The sequence below is a fragment of the Sinocyclocheilus grahami genome, unplaced genomic scaffold (genome assembly GCF_001515645.1).
Source record: "Sinocyclocheilus grahami isolate Dianchi unplaced genomic scaffold, SAMN03320097.WGS_v1.1 scaffold63.1, whole genome shotgun sequence".
In the NCBI taxonomy this organism is placed as follows: Eukaryota; Metazoa; Chordata; class Actinopteri; order Cypriniformes; family Cyprinidae; genus Sinocyclocheilus; species Sinocyclocheilus grahami.
Window position 1 is genome coordinate 1,755,859 of NW_015505242.1, and position 16,662 is coordinate 1,772,520.

General features: G+C 38.7%; 1 protein-coding gene across 1 annotated transcript in view; it reads right to left on the reverse strand.

The window, feature by feature from the left end:
• The window catches only part of LOC107584838 (kalirin-like), a 97,112-nt gene that overhangs the window by 61,921 nt on the left and 18,529 nt on the right, over positions 1-16,662 (reverse strand). Inside the window, exons 5-14 of the mRNA XM_016271601.1 lie at positions 14,858-15,358; positions 12,524-12,646; positions 12,202-12,393; positions 11,409-11,540; positions 10,998-11,228; positions 9,399-9,521; positions 9,030-9,221; positions 7,674-7,846; positions 6,463-6,637; positions 3,939-4,134 (exon numbers count right to left, since the gene is read on the reverse strand). Coding sequence (XP_016127087.1) covers positions 3,939-4,134; positions 6,463-6,637; positions 7,674-7,846; positions 9,030-9,221; positions 9,399-9,521; positions 10,998-11,228; positions 11,409-11,540; positions 12,202-12,393; positions 12,524-12,646; positions 14,858-15,358 — 2,038 coding nt within the window. The remainder of the gene's footprint in view (positions 1-3,938; positions 4,135-6,462; positions 6,638-7,673; positions 7,847-9,029; positions 9,222-9,398; positions 9,522-10,997; positions 11,229-11,408; positions 11,541-12,201; positions 12,394-12,523; positions 12,647-14,857; positions 15,359-16,662) is intronic.

The window sequence follows — 16,662 nt, forward strand, 5'->3', positions numbered from 1 at the left end:
CGTCACCATGGAAACCTTGGTATAGGGGATGTAAAGGGGGGGTTTCCATAGCAACCTCACCCCTGCATACAGAGTTAATAGTATGAGAGATCCCAGAGCTGTATGGAGCTCCGTCTTCTCCCTCCACTCCTTCCAATCCATTTCACCTTCACTTGCTGTCATGCACACATTTTCCATCCTTATCTTTACCACACAATCATCCACTTCTCTCTCTTCGTCATTCATCACACATATCTAAGACAGCCCATAATGTGGGTAGCAGGTTTTGGCTGTTGTGTCCATGGTAACTGTCAAAAAAATGCACAGAGGAGTGAAGCGATGACTGATTCACACTCTTTCATCTCTCCACTGAACACTAACTCATCATCACTCCAGTGTTCTTTTAATTTCTCACCGGCTGCAACAGCAGACATTAGCAAGCCGTGTTGCAGCTGTAAAGGCTGGTTCACACTGACCCAATAAAGAGCAACATTTCAAACACTGTAAAAGTCAGATGTTGGATGTAGACTGTTCACATTACCCCAACAAGATTTCTTTCAAAGGGGTTAGTTACTGTAAAAAATATATAATGTTTTCATCACATGGCGTGAGACACAAGGAGCTTCTAATAAAAGAGAAGCACACTGGAATTTGCACAAATAAAACTGCACAGAGGATGAAGGACAGCAGGCCAGCAATAAAATCTGTACATGAAAGATGAGGTTCATAAATTTCATTAAATATATATTATAAATATTAATATTAATATAAAACTTGTATGACTTTTTGTTGTTGTTGCAGACCCTAAAAGAAGATTTTTTTTGAAGAATGTTGATACCCCAAACTGTTTTGATTATAATTTGAAAACTAAAAAAAGCTAATTCATAACAAAATAAAATAAATACTATGATAGTAAAAAAAAATTATAATAAAAAATAAATATTATATAGTATAAAATAACATTGCCCTTGACCCATATACAGATCTCAGTATAAGTGATTTTACTACCATCATGTTTCACCAACTTCATGTTTTTGTGAATCCACAGGCAATGCCCTGACAGCACAAAATGAAACAGAACACATGTGTTGTTAAAGGAATAGAAGAACGTGTTCTGTGTGAAGGGCCTTTTGTCTGCCGCAGACAGAAATGGATTGCTGTGGTCTGTATGCTTGCGATAGTTTTATGTTCAGTTAAATAAAACAAACACTGACTTCTTAAGTCATTTTTTGTGATGTCTATTCAATTATTTTCCACAATCTGCCACAGCAATGTCTTTACATTATCCATGGACATCCATAAATATTGATATATGTGATCAATTCTAATCATTTGAGTCATTTAATTCACTTAATAAAAATGTACCTCATTGTTGTCATGTTATGTTTTATTCAGTCTCTTTTGGTTTCAGTTTCATGGACCTCTAGTTTAAGTCAGTTTCCTTTTTCCTTTGTCCCACCACTAATCTCCATGGACACTAACTCAGTTTATCACAGCTGTTCGCTATTAGTTTTTCATCACTGTGTATTTAAGTTCCTCCCTGTGCATTCCTCATCTACTTGTATTTGTTTGATTTAATAAAAAGTTCTGTTATTTTGAATCTTCATCATCTTCTGACCTGAAGTGTGACAGAATACCAGACCCAAAGATGAGAAGAAGAGGGAAGATTGCTGCCATTAATGTGGCACCGCAAAGCTGGCCGGGACTCAATGGAGGAGTGATTTTTATCTTCCAAGGTGGCCAATCCTTGGAGGACTACGTGGAGGAGTTTGTCACCATCAGCCACCAAGCGGCATGCAATCACGTCACCCTCATGGACAGCTTTTGGTGTGGGCTGGATGAAGACATCCGCTTCCCGATGCCCAGAGGGAATTCCTGATGCAGTTTAGCTGAGTACATCAACTTTGTCCTCTGGGTGGATGGGTCCCCCTTTAAAGTGGGGAGGAGGAGGAAAACAGCACAAGTGTCCAACCCCATCCAACATCCATCGCCAAGTTGCTGAGACGAAGAGACGAGAGAGCCAGAGCCTGAGAGGACAGAGCCAATCATAGCCCCAATGCTTGAGTCTCAAAAGGAGTCTGACCAGGTGTGTGAGCCGGCACCACTGTGTATCGCCGTGGGACACTTGGAGTATGAGGGTATAGAGAAGGACCCCACCTACTATCCCGCTGCTGAGGGTGAGCTGGAATTCAAGTTCAGTTTTTTTTTTAATATTTAGAGGAGGAAGTCTCCTTTTTCGTCCCGCCACCACTGATCCTGCCCAGCACTGAGATTCCTGTTTATCGTCACCGAGTTTGCCTAGTTCAAAATTACATGTGTCTTCATCATTGCTGATTATGCTCAGCTCAGAATTGCCTCCATCGCTGGTCCTGCCCAGCTCAGAGTATCCTGTGTCTACAGAGCACCCGCCCAGCCTCCCTCTCTCGCCTTCTCTTCATAATCTAGCCTGTTCTTCAGCCCTGCCTTTGCTGGCTACCTCCAGTCCATCGACATCTCCAGTTACCGCACTCAAGTGTGCGGATCTGCCTTTGATCCTTTGGTTGCCAGCTCCATCTAGGCTAGAGGTTCCCATAGCTCTGGCTTCAGCTTCTGGACCATTCACTCCACCTCAGCCAGTTGACCCACAAGCTCCGCGCTGGCTCCTCCCTCCCTCTACTCCACTCGGGACAATCGTCCTTCTGTGTCCTCTGGATTCCCTCGTCCCACTGGCTCCACCCTGGTCAGTCGTCACTCCATTTTAGCCACTGACTTTTAGGCTGTCAGCTACGCTTAGTCCCTCCACCCCTACGGCTTCACTGCGCTCCTTATTCTTTCAGGTTCCACCTTTTTCCTCAGTCTCCATGTCATCACCGCAATCCTCAGGCTCCCTGGCTCCACCTCTATCACTCGTCACGGCTGCTTCGCCATGGTCTCCTATACCATCTTCGTCGTTCTGCCACTTGTGCTCTCCATCTGTGCCCTGGTTACCTCTTTCAACAGCTTCATTTCTGTCTGTCATCACCATGGTCACTTCTGCCAAGCCTTCAGCATGGCTCCTCCCTCCATCAACTCTGCCGTGGGCTGTTATTCTGGCTGGGCTCTGGATCCCTGGTTGGCTACTCCTCCTATCCACACTATCTTGCTCCTGATCCTGCCACCATTGGTTCACCCTGGATCTTGCTTCTGTCTGCTCCTCCCTGGGTCCTGCCTCCATCTGTTCCTCCTTGGGTTCTGCAACTGTCTGTTCCTCCCAGGTTTCTGCCACTGTCTGCTCCTCCCTGGGTCCTGCCTCTGTCTGCTCCTCCCTGGATTCTGCCACCATCTGCTCCACCCTGGTTCCTTCCTTCTGCCAGTTTCCTACCCTTCACCTGCCCCTCGTCTGCCTCCTGAACCACCTCAGTCATTCTACAACATGAGGCCGTGCCTTCCCGGAAGGGAGAGTTCTGTCACGGATATGTTTAGTTCAGTCTCTTTTGGTTTCAGTTTCATGGACCTCTTGTTTGTTCAGTCAGTTTCCTTTTTCCTTTGTCTTAGTTTCCCGCCACTATTCTATTTCCATGGACACTAACTGAATAATCACAGCTGTTCATTATTAGTTTTTCACCACTGTGTATTTAAGTTCCTCCTTGTGCACTCATTTGTCTGATATTGTTTGTGATGCCACAATGTTTCGCCTGCTTTATCCTGTGTATCTACCTGTATTTGTTTGATTTAATAAAGTCTTCTGTTTTGAATCTTCATCGTCTTCTGACCTGAAGTGTGACAACTGTCATGGAACCCATTCCTGATCAAGTCAGATTATGTCAAGGTTTGTTGGAGGAAATTATACCACACTGATCAAAGATTCCGCAACCCGACAAACGCAAAATGAACATCAGCAAAACAAAGTAGACCAATAGCGATAGTATGAAACTATTACTCTCTCTTGAACCCTTTCTGTGTCCTTCACTCTGTCTCTACATTTCTGACCAGCTCCTCACCTGAAGCCTGGACCTCCATGATGTACTGGTGAAGATCCTGTCCCTGCTGTATGACCTCATAGGTCATGTTGTTCATGGCGAGTTTGCGCTCAGTGTGTCTGTGTAATCTCTGTTCAGCCAGCGTGAGTTCCTCTGTGTTGAAATCAGATGCCTGTCGCATCAGATCCTGTTTCCATGCATCCAGCTCACCCATCACCTATGGAACAAACGCATATATTACCAGTTTACACTCATATTAGTAAAAATAGTGACTAGAATTTAAGTCGCCAATCACAGAAAATCTTGACATCCACGAGAGTAGTGATGCTCAATTTGTGAACGAATCATTCTTTTGAGTCGGATCTTTTCAATGATTCACTCACAAATCAGACTGATCCAGTTCAGCTCAGCTTACTGGAGAAGTGCTGTTATCAGTAAATAAAACTAAAACTATTACAACTTTTTTCTATAAAATCTTTGGAAGTCAAAATTAATTTAAATGCAAGAAGATTCCCCCAATGTCAATATTGAAAACACTCACATTGCAAGATTGATTAAGCTTTAGCGTTAGTTCTGGCAGGTCACGTGAGTCAAGCTTGCATCAGCTGATTCTCAGCTGATCACATCTACCTATAGGAATACGACACCTATCGCGGCATTCCTATATAAGCTGTATTCAGTATTATTCAGCATCTTTTCAGCTTGCTTCGGAGCAAATTATCCTCCTCCATCCCCAGCTCCACCTTTCGCCACAGTCAGGACTTAGCTTTCTGATATTCCTTGCTAATCAGACGCTTTATCTCGAATAAAGTGTTACACTTAAATATCATTGAGTACATTAATGATATCTGCCTTGTTCTGTTCTGTTAACCCTGGGGGGGTTATTATTGCTGCTCTCCCTGCTCATTCATGACAGGCTGCATGGATGGGCAGGGAGGTTTTTTGCCCAGAACAGAACCATACCGCCAAACCAAACTTTATGCTAAGTATCTATCATCTTGACGATAGTGGTCCTGACAGAACTCCATTAAAGGGCAGATTACCCAGTTATATAACATATTAAGAGAAAATCATAAAGAGAGCTCTGAAAATAAAAGACAAGCATGGATACAAGATGTAAATATGGATATTTCATTAGATGACTGGAATGCAATTTGTTTAAATGCACAAACACAAACAATAAACACTCGGTTGAGACTCTACCATAATATAAGTGGGTAATGAAAAATGATACAGTATAACCCCTGCAAGATTTTTAAAAAATTAACCCTAATATCCCTGATCTATGCAATAAGCTTCAAGGTAAATTTTTCTATTGTGTGTGGGAATGTGAGGAGTTGCAGAATTTTGGGGGTGGGGTGACTCAATATGTTTCTCAACTTACTTCGTCTCCAATTCCTCTATGCCCTGTATTGTGTGTATTTAATATTTATACAGACAATTGCTCTTTGTCTACTAAAGAAAGAAAGCTGGTGGACTTGTGTCTATTACAAGCAAGACGTTCTATTGCCCTATGTTGGAAACTTACCAATTGCCCTTCCCTTGGACTATGGCTGAAAACCATAATATATTTTTTGGCTCTTGAAAAGCTTACATATGTACTGTAATAAGGAAGAAACTATCTGAATGTTTTGATATCTGGGAGGTGTTTTTGGACTTTGGATAAAAATGGAGATATTGAAGAAGCTTCAGATGTGTGAAGTTATGGAATGTAAGAATATGTATGAGGACTGCATGATATTAATCAATATACTGTATGCTTACAGGGGTTGTTGTTGTTGTTGTTGTTGTTTTAAATCCTGCCTGAGGTATGTTCTGGTGAGTTGTGTTGTGTTTTTGTAAAATGTTTTGTTAAAACTCAATAAAGATATGTTATACAAAGTTTAGTTCAAATACATGAAAAAAAATGCAAGAAGATGCTGCAACTAACTGAAAAAAAATTAAGTTATAGTTCTTAAATTACTAAAACTAAAACAAAAAAATATATATAAGCTAAATGGAAATATAAATATATATATATATATATATATATAAAAACTAATATAAATGACAAAAGCACATAACAAAATTACTAAAACTTAAATTAAACTAAAATTAAAAATATGAAATAAAAACAAATTTAAAATATTAATAAATAAATAATAATACATAAATAATACTAAAATAACACTGCACTACAATGCATGAGTTATATGGAACACTTTTCTGATGCATTTGTTTCTTTCTTGAAGCTTGACAGCCCTAGTCTTAATTCACTTCCATACTGAAAAGAGTAAGTAGGATATTTTTCAAAAATTCACATTTGGTGTTCCACAGAAGAAAGTAAGCCATTTAGACGATGACAGATATGGGGATAAACTATGAGATCAAGTGTATACAGTAAAACAAACAACACTCCTCAAAACTGATTTACAAATTAAAACATTAAATTTTACATAATTCACAAACATACAGATATGCAAACGCAGACAGCAGAGAAGAACATCTGTTCAAATAAAGTTGCGCTGATAATGACTTGAGTCCAGGCCATCAAACACACACACACCTCCAAGGCGTACTGTTCAAAGATACGGAGCTGCAGGAAGATGTCCAGTTTGATCCTGCGCTCGTGAAAAACCTCCTCCATATGAGCCTGAGCCTCATCCAACTGCTGAAGAACGCCCTCGATATGAGCCATGGAGCTGGCATGAGGCAGCTTATTACAGGCCAGCGCTGAGTCCCTGTTTGAACGAACACAAACCCACGCCAACACATAGAAGAGCAAATCAATATCAATAGAGGGCACGTTAATTCAGAACCAGTATATCAGTATGACATAACATGAAAGGACTTGTTCAGAAGTAATCTGAAAAGAATATTATTAAAATTGATCTGCAAACTAAAAATTATTGGAGCTGTGGCCTTGTGGTTAACAGATTTGGATCTAAATCCTGTACTTCACTGGATAGTTACGCTTTCAGGGCAGTTGCAAGAAGTCAGGTTGGGAAGCAATTGGTAAATTATGGAATGGAAAATATGAAAAGTTGGTTTATGATCAGTGGTGGACAGTAACTGTGGAAAAATCTGGTGGACAGTTTTCATGCATCTGTACTTTATTTGAATATTTTTTTTTTGAAAAACTTTTACTGCACTACATTTACTTTTCACGACATGTACTTTTACTTTACTGCATTTCCTAAAAACATGTTGTTCCTCATTATTTTGAATTGAAGAAATCGTCATCTGCTCCGAGACGCGATAGAGGTGTCCGATTCATGAACGAGCTGATTCTTTTCAATGAACCTGTTAAATCGTTCACAACTCGCGCTGAACTATTCATACGCCAGTTGGACTGATCAGATTGCAATTGTTCTTGAGTCAACAACGTAATTCAAAACTAGTGTTTTTATGATAGAAATTTTACACTAATGACAGTAGTATCCAGTGATGCAAACTACTCAACTTTTTTTTCACAAATATGGATGTTTTGAATTGAAAATATGGTATTATTTACATGACTCATGTAATTCTAAATGTGACAAATCAAGAAACGTTTTGCGTTTTTAACATATTAGACATACAAATAAAAGTGTATGCGTGCATATCTTAAAATATTATTTTAAAATAGTTCAAAATGATTATTTCCCAACTAGAATTAGACCTACAATTTTCTTCACCATTCGATTACTTTATGAAAATGCCCCCCCCACCCCCCCACTTCATCCACCACTTGTTATGATGAAATACTGTACAATAGGAGCGTGCTGTCAACCTCACCGCAGGTGCTGAATAAGCTCCTCCCCTTCTTTGATGACATTGAGTGTGGCGTCCAGAGTGTTGCTCTGCTGCTGCTGAAACTGTCTGATCAGCTCCTGAACAGCATCCACAGACTCAGAGTTCACCACCGGCTCCACAAGAGTCTTCTGCAAGTCCTCCATCCATGACCACAGCTACAGACAGACAGGACAGACAGACAGACAGACAGACAGTCAGACAGATATGTTGTTTCAAGGCTGTTGATCAGGGGTGTTGCTAGGCAGTTGTTAGTTTTTCTAGGTGGTTACTTGGCCACTTTGGGGGTTAATAGGGTGTTGCTACATGGCTGTTGCTAAGATGTTCTGGGTAGTAGTTTCTAGGACAGGTGTTTTCAAAGTGTGGTAAAAATTTATTTAATTAATGATTAATAATTTAAATCAATACATTATAGTGGAAATATTACTATATACAAGTGAAAAGAAGCAGATTTTTGGACAAGAGACGTTGTTAAATTTCTGCTCCTCTGTTTGCAGTCAGATCATTTTAAACTGAAAGTTTTCAGTCCAACCATCCAGTAAGTGAATGCATTCAAGCAGTCTGTTAAAAACTGTGCTAATGCCAAAAAACCAAGCTGATTACATCAGAGATCACGGAGAGAATAGTTACTCACGTCCAGATTTTATTCAGTGTGTATTTGGCTTCAAAGCATCATCTCTCTCAAATGACTGAACAGCAGCTCAAAACACCCAACCGCTGCATGAGTATATGATACACAAACTACATCTCTCGGCTGGATAAAGCAAACCAGTGTTGCGCTAGTAAAGATTTGATGGATGACGATGGTAACATGGTAAAGACAAAAGTCTGTTATTATTGATGCACAAACAAACAAACCATGTGTGCGCATGCACTCTATAGCATGATCATTATAACATTGTATTTTGCATGAACATATTTCTTATAATTTTTGTAGTTCTCAAAATTCATGTCCTGTGAGTGTTTTATAATGGATGCTGGCTAAAGAAGCATGTTTTAGAGTTGCTAGGTTGCTAGTTGCTATTTTTAGGGGGTCGCTAAGGTGTTGCTAGAGTGTTCTAGGAAGTTTTTTGGAAAGTTGCTAGAGCGCTGCAGCGATTTCTTTACTTATTTACAGTTAGAATTATTACTCTCATAAGCAGTTGTTTAAACAGAATCTCATTATGTTGTCTTTGTCCATTCAGTTTAGTTTTTAATTTGTGCTGCCAGTCAGTAAGTGAAGTTGAGAGCTACTAACAAAATCTCTCACGCATGAACAGAGATCAGTCAAAACTATTAAAACTATTTGAGAAGCTCTATTTAGCATGTGTGTGTGTGTGTGTGTGTGTGCGCGCACATTCCCTCTTTAGTGTGGGTGTGAAAAGACACTGAGATATCCAACAGCAGTTTCCTCTGCTCCACCCTCCGCACAAACTCCTGAACTCTGACCTCCAGGTGATGGGCGGCAGCGTAAATCTCTTCCGGATCACACTCTCCCGTCTGAGCCAGCTGCTCCGCAGCCTCCAAAAGCTTATCCGCATTAGTGTAAGTGTTCTGGAGTGAAAGAGAGAGAGAGAATGAGTGAGAGAGAGAAGTACATTAAAAACATCTTCCTTGAATATTAACAGGAAACTCAATAGCAAGATGAATGATATCACTGCTACTGCTCATTTGCTCCTCTCTCATCATGCAAAAAATACACACACAAACACAACGTAAACTGATTCCTACCTGTGCTACCTCCTGGAAGTCATCATGCCGTTTTTGTAGTGCTCGTGCTCTGTGTACAGACTTCCCAACTCCTGTGTGTTTACTGAGGAATACCTCTCCATGGTTTTCAATCCAGTCCAAGACCTGAGCACACACACATCAACACTGGATATATATATGTGTGCGTGTGTATAGCACAATGTGTATGTGTGTATTGCAGATAATGTTAATGCAATAAAAGGCCACTTAATTGTACTTTCATGGTTATGTTTCTTCACACACACACACACACACACACACACACACACACACACACACACACACACATGCACACATTTTTAAAAAGTGCCCTTAGTAATAAAGGCAAATTAAAAGTTTTAGTTAATATAAAGTTAATACATTTTAAATGTAATAAACTGCATGTTCATCATTAAAAATGTACAATTATAAATATATTTAAATGCAAGATTCAATTCAAATTAAATTTGGCAGTATGCTTTAATCATTTCAAAGACAATAGAAGTAATTATGATATATAAAGATGTATTTTAATGGTTAGTTCGCCCAAAAATGAAAATGCTGTCATCATTTACTCACCCTCAAGTTGTTCCAAACTTGTAAGAGTTTCTTTTTTCTATGGAACATAAAATAAGTTATTCTGAATAATGTTGGAAGTCAGTGGGGACCAGCAACTGTTTGGCTACCCACATTCTTCAAAATATCTTTTTTTTGTGTTCAGCAGATGAAAGAAACTCATACAAGTTTGGGAAAGTCTGAGGGGAAGTAAATTATGACAATTTTCAACCTAGTCTTATTTATGTCGAATTTATGTTAAAAAACACTCTTAAGTTCAACTAATTGCATTTAATATAATTTTAAACTATAACGCATTTTCATTAATTTCATTTCTTTTTCAAATAACATGCAATTAAGTGTCCAGAAACAATACACTCAATTTGACCTTAAGCATATTCTTTTACAGTAGTAAAATGAGTACTGTTTTTAACCGTATGCTAAAGTGTGTTTCTTTTTCACAAGGGTCATCTAATTTGTGATGTTTCTTACCGATAGAAACATTTTGCATATCCTAACAGCAAGTCAGAGTTTAAATAGTTAGTTCCAAAGAGGCTCAGGGGATTTTTGAAGGTTCAACAAACTTTAACAGTTAGAAGTCAAAGTTCTTTTAGTTCACTGCACAAGCTCAATGCTTGAGAAGGCCTCGTTTCTGCCTAAAGAGGCCTTGGAAAGGATCCAGTGACATCAAAGAAACAACACAGTCCTGACAGAGAACCGGTGAAAGTACAACAAAAAGCCCCTGAAGGCAACGGCCACAGGAAGCAGAGTGTATTGTTGGAGGTATTGACTATGAGCCAGAGTCCGTGTCACTTCCTTGTCACTTCCTCTAATGCTCTCTGCACTTGATATTTGTTCTGCCATAGGAGAAACATCGTTACACACAAAGATTTAAAAACAGCTGCTGAAAGGTTGAGAGGCTGGGGTCAGATTCGTCAGATGTTGAATTCTGTGTGTATAGTGTGTGTGAGTGCATGCAGAATTGCATGTTCGGGAATTGCATGCATATCTGAGTGGTTCTATACATGATTTCCATAATCCATATACCTGCTGCACATCTTGTTGAAACACACACAGCTGAAGTCTCTGGTGCAGCCGGAGCTTGCGGTGTTGCAAGAGACCCTCCAGTCTGCGATATTGATGAACTACCCCATGGACCACCTCCAGGACCCCCCTCACCGCCTGACTGTAGTCGGCCCCTGCCGTCAGGGACCCGGAGTCAGGCAGGGGCTGAGGCCTCTGCAACACATCCAGTAGTGTTTTTCCTTTCTGACTGACCTGCAATCAGAAATAGAACATTCAATAGGCAGTGGTATTTTTACTTTGCACTTTATTACTTCAAGTGTCTGTGTGTTTTAGAGTACTGATTACAACATTATAAGCATAATATGTAAAGCTTTGTGGGCTACATCTTATATTAAAAAGTCTACTAAAAAGAGCATCTCCTCAAATGCTCACCTCTGTGTATGCTGTGGTGACCTGCTCGTACAGATTCTGGTGGTTGTGAATGGCTATCTCCAGTTCTTGCGTTGCTATCGGCAAGCCGACCTCACCGCATGACTTCACCCATCCCTCCATGCTGGACAGAAACTGAGAGAGAGAACACTCTCTTAAACTTTACAGCGAAAAAGGTCCATGTAATAAAACCAGAGAGGACAGAGGTGAACAGTTGTACACACTCATTTAAAACAAGCTCAGACATAATTAAACAGAGTTGCTGAGGATCATGCAAATTGTGGTCATAAATCAAAGGCATGAAGAAGCTATGTGTGCACATTTAGGTAAAGGAGTTATTAATGAAGAAACAGACTGAAGCTGACAGGGGAGCCAAATAGAGGAAATCAGGAATTGTTGAAAAAAAACTGATCAAATGAGTCAAGGAACCAAATTAGTGATAATAGATTAACTAGTTGTAGTAGGAAATATAACATCAGTAAATACACAGTGGTTGGATTATGTGAGGTGCTGTTTCTCCCTGATTAAAAATTACTTTTCTTGGTGTGGCCTAATGCAATCACACTTAGAATCAGTTATATTAAATCATATTTTTGACTTATGTAAAACTACATAAAGCATATTTTTAGATTTTTAGATTTTTTGTTTCTTCCAAAACAGTTTTACAGCATAGAAATGCACAGGGTAAAATCATTACATTGGGGGTGTAAAATTGTAATGATGCATCACAATGCATCGATCTGACAATGAAAATTTAATGCATTCATTACAATCATACAAACTGAACAGTTATTACCTGTTCAGATTTCTGGTGGAAGACAGAGGACATGACCAGGATGGCACTGCGCTCCTCCAGAGCCGAGGCAAAGCTCTTCCAGTCCTGATCCAGCTGGCCAGAGATCTGCTGTATCTGAGCGGCAGCGTAATGACCCGCCTCACAGAGCCGCGTCGCCACCGAGACGATACGCGAGATATTGACATACGCATTCTGAAAAGACAGAAACAGGATGCCAGAAGATGATACCATTAAATTAGTAACAAGAAGGCACAGAAGCTGTTCAGTTTTGTCCAGTGAGAATGTATCAAGGGTGTTTTCTTGTAGCATTCTTCCGTCATACCATAGAGTTCATAGCAAAGTGGTCATGCTGGGTCTGTAGATCTGCTGCATGCTGGTAGCTCATGCCAATGTCTGTGTGCGTCTGCAGGAAGAGCTCTTTATTGTGTCCGATCCATTCAAACATCTACAGAGAGAGAAATTAAGAGAAAAATGCTGCATTCACAGACAGTTTGGTCTCAAAAAACCCTTCCAAAAGTAGGGTACATACATATTTACAAAGGCCCAGGCAAATTTGCTTAACAGTCATTCTAGGGCTTTGGGTGATTTAACTCCCTGTTAGTGTTCTAGTGATCTACTCATGAACCTTAATATACACAGATTTTCTCTTTGGCTGATGTACAAGCAATAGCCCTTAGTGTTCTGGCTCTGGTGGAGCACAGATGGGCTCAGTCAGCAGGACCGGGAAGTGTGAGAGTGCCTCACCGTTTGGGCTTAAACGGAACACAAGGCCTCCCGCAGACATCAGGCCACAGAAGGGAGTACAGTGAACATACTATTATCATTTTAAATTGTGTTGAGTGGTGTTTACTTGTGCAATATATACAGTATATATACACTGAACTCAAAGATCTAAGACTTTTTCTATGTACACAAAAGACCTATTTCTCTCAAATATTGTTCACAAATCTGTTTAAATCTGTGTTAGTGAGCACTTCTCCTTTGCCGAGATAATCCATCCACCTCACAGGTGTGGCATATCAAGATGCTGATTAGACAGCATGATTATTGCACAGGTGTGCCTTAGGCTGGCCACAATAAAAGGCCACTCTAAAATGTGCAGTTTTACTGTATTGGGGGGTCCGAAAACCGGTCAGAATCTGGTGTGACCACTATTTGCCTCACGCAGTGCAACACATCTCCTTCGCATAGAGTTGATCAGGTTGTTGATTGTGGCCTGTGGAATGTTGGTCCACTCCTCTTCAATGCTGCAACGTGAGGTGATGGTCGTGGATGAATGGCACAACAATGGGCCTCAGGATCTCGTCACGGTATCTCTGTGCATTCAAAATGCCATCAATAAAATGCACCTGTGTTCGTTGTCCATAACATAGTAGAGAAATGAACATTCAATTCACGGGCAACAGCTCTGGTGGACATTCCTGCAGTCAGCATGCCAATTGCACGCTCCCTCAAAACTTGCGACATCTGTGGTCATCTGTGGACATCTTGCGACATGTCCTGTGTGATAAAACTGCACATTTTAGAGTGGCCTTTTATTGTGACCAGCCTAAGGCACACCTGTGCAATAATCATGCTGTCTAATCAGCATCTTGTTATGCCACACCTGTGAGGTGGATGGATTATCTCGGCAAAGGAGAAGTGCTCACTAACACAGATTTAGACAGATTTGTGAACAATATTTGAGAAAAATAGACCTTTTGTGTACATAGAAAAAGTCTTAGATCTTTGAGTTCAGCTCATGAAAAATAGGGGCAAAAACAAAAGTGTTGCGTTTATAATTTTGTTCAGTGTATATATATATATATATATATACTGTATATATAACACACAAATTGGTACAACATATTTTACTGCCACAATTTAACTAAAAATAGGGAATTCATTAATAAAACGTGGCTATAAAGTCATTAGAATGAATTCTTAATTTATGGCCTTATCTTACATTTTTTCTTTTAAATATTTCTGTCACGTGCAAAGCTCAATATTTATTAAACTGTTGAAAAAAATGAAAAGCTTTAAGGTCTAAAAGCATAGGCATTAAGACTACAATTTATTACAAACATAATAAATATATGTAATTTTTTTTAAATAAATGTCATTACATATTCAATTACATATATAATAACTAATTTTATTATGATGTTAATTTTATTGTTGTTGTTTTATTGTTATTATTATTGTTATTAAATATTTTTTTATAGTACAATAGTATTATTACTACAGTAAAACAATATTGAATAATTTAATTGAATAAAAAAATAATAGTAATGGTTACTATAATTTTTTTTCTATTCTCATTTTATTAATTTTGCTATAAAGTTCATTATTATTGTTATTAAATACATTTAACTATTTATTATTTACAGTATAATAGTATTATTCCTACAGTAAAATATAAAAATATTTTAAAATATATATATTTTTTAATTTTATAAATAATTATACTATTAAATAACAAATATTAAATATGAAATTGTATTATTCTATTATTATTAAATATTATTATATTAAAAATTTATATTTTTATTGTTTAAGTTTATAATTTAATAAAAATAACATTATTTAAATAAATTCATTAATACAAATAATTATAATTATAATAATAATAATTATTATTATTATTATTATAAACACTCTCATTTTGTCCTCTAACCTTTTCTGCATCCTGCTCGTACAGCCGTAACTGAAAACACTGGTCCAGCTGTTGTTTGCGGTTGTGCCAGACCTGTAGCAGGTGCTGCCGCGTAACTTGAAGTTTATCCAATAGGGCGGAAATCTTAGGTACCAAACTCTGGAAGTCAGCCCCACCAGAGAGCCTTCCGTCGCCCCCATCCCTGATCTTCTGAAGGAGTCGCTGTCCTTCATGGTCTAACTCATCCACAGGTGCCTTTGTCATAGTCTTCCTCAGTCGAGCGTGCTCCTCCAGGAGTTTCCGTGCTTCCTCTGCGTTAGTTGCCAGCTCCTGGCGAGAAAGCACCTCTTGCAGCTCCTCCAGCCGGGAAAGGAGGTGCAGAGCGCCTCCAGTGAACTCCTCAAGGGAAACACGGAGCTCTGTCCATTCCACATGATCGTACTCCAGTGTCCCTTCCAGATCTGCCGTCAGCTGAGACGGATCCACCAACTTAGTCAGACCTTCCACTGAAACCATACTGGTCTAAAAGAAGCAAAGAACAACCTCATGTACTACCAAATAGTATATAATACATAAGGAATAATAGTCCATTGGTCCCTTTTGCTAAATGAATCAGGACATTGGCTCAAAGAGGTTTATTTTGTTATAATGACCAACTGCACATTGTAAAATGTATTTACAAATAAATAAATGGAATTTATGGGTGCTGCATGAATGGACCCTATGTCTAAATCTGCTAAATGAATTGCTGTGAACTGTAGCCCAGTGGTAGGATTTTAATGATAAGGAAATGAACAATATATTAGGTTCAGTTTTTTGTCTGTCTATTATCTTTAGGTTCACAGCAAATATTGATGTAATTAATTGTGATACATTTAATAATAAAAACATGAAATAACTATTAAAGGGTCCATGGAGTGATATGGGACATGGAACAAGCAGAGGTATGATAATAGTCAGTAATACAGTTTAGAGGTCATTATAAAAAATATACTTTGCTGCAGAATGCTGACAAAATTATAATCAAGTATTTATAGCTGCATTCTGTACGTTTTGAAACCTGCAATTGTAGTTATTTGCCGAATTTTCCTCTTTATGTGGACTGTGCAATTGTAGTTATTTGCCGAATTTTCCTCTTTATGTGGACTGTGCAATTGTAGTTATTTGCCGAATTTTCCTCTTTATGTGGACTGTGCAATTGTAGTTATTTGCCGAATTTTCCTCTTTATGTGGACTGTGGTCATTATAAAAAATATACTTTGCTGCAGAATGCTGACAAAATTATAATCAAGTATTTATAGCTGCATTCTGTAAGTTTTGAAACCTGCAATTGTAGTTATTTGCCGAATTTTCCTCTTTATGTGGGCTGTGCATTGGCACGGCTCCTCAGCGCAGATGACTCTAATGTTTTGAGGTGTATTTGTGGGCTGTCAGTCAACGCACCGTTTTGGATATTCACTGTACTTCTGAATTACAAATACTACGTCTTGGAAGTATGTCCAAAATAAGAAGTTTCATTGAAAAAATGTCATCTGAACAAGTAAGTAACATATCTGCCAGTTTTGTTCTGACCAACTGAAAAAAAAAAGTTTAACAATAAATAGCGCTACCAATAGTGATTAAATCTAACGATTGCAAATTTAGCTCAGATCATGTCAAACCATGCAAATTATTATTATTGTTATACTTTGTTCTCAAATTGTTAATGTTAAAAACATCAACATTGCGTGACTATTAGGGCTGTCGCGATTCGTCGATTTAATTAGACTATTCGATTTTAAAAAATCCTCGATTTCATTTTGCTCGCATCGACTAACCGGCAAAAT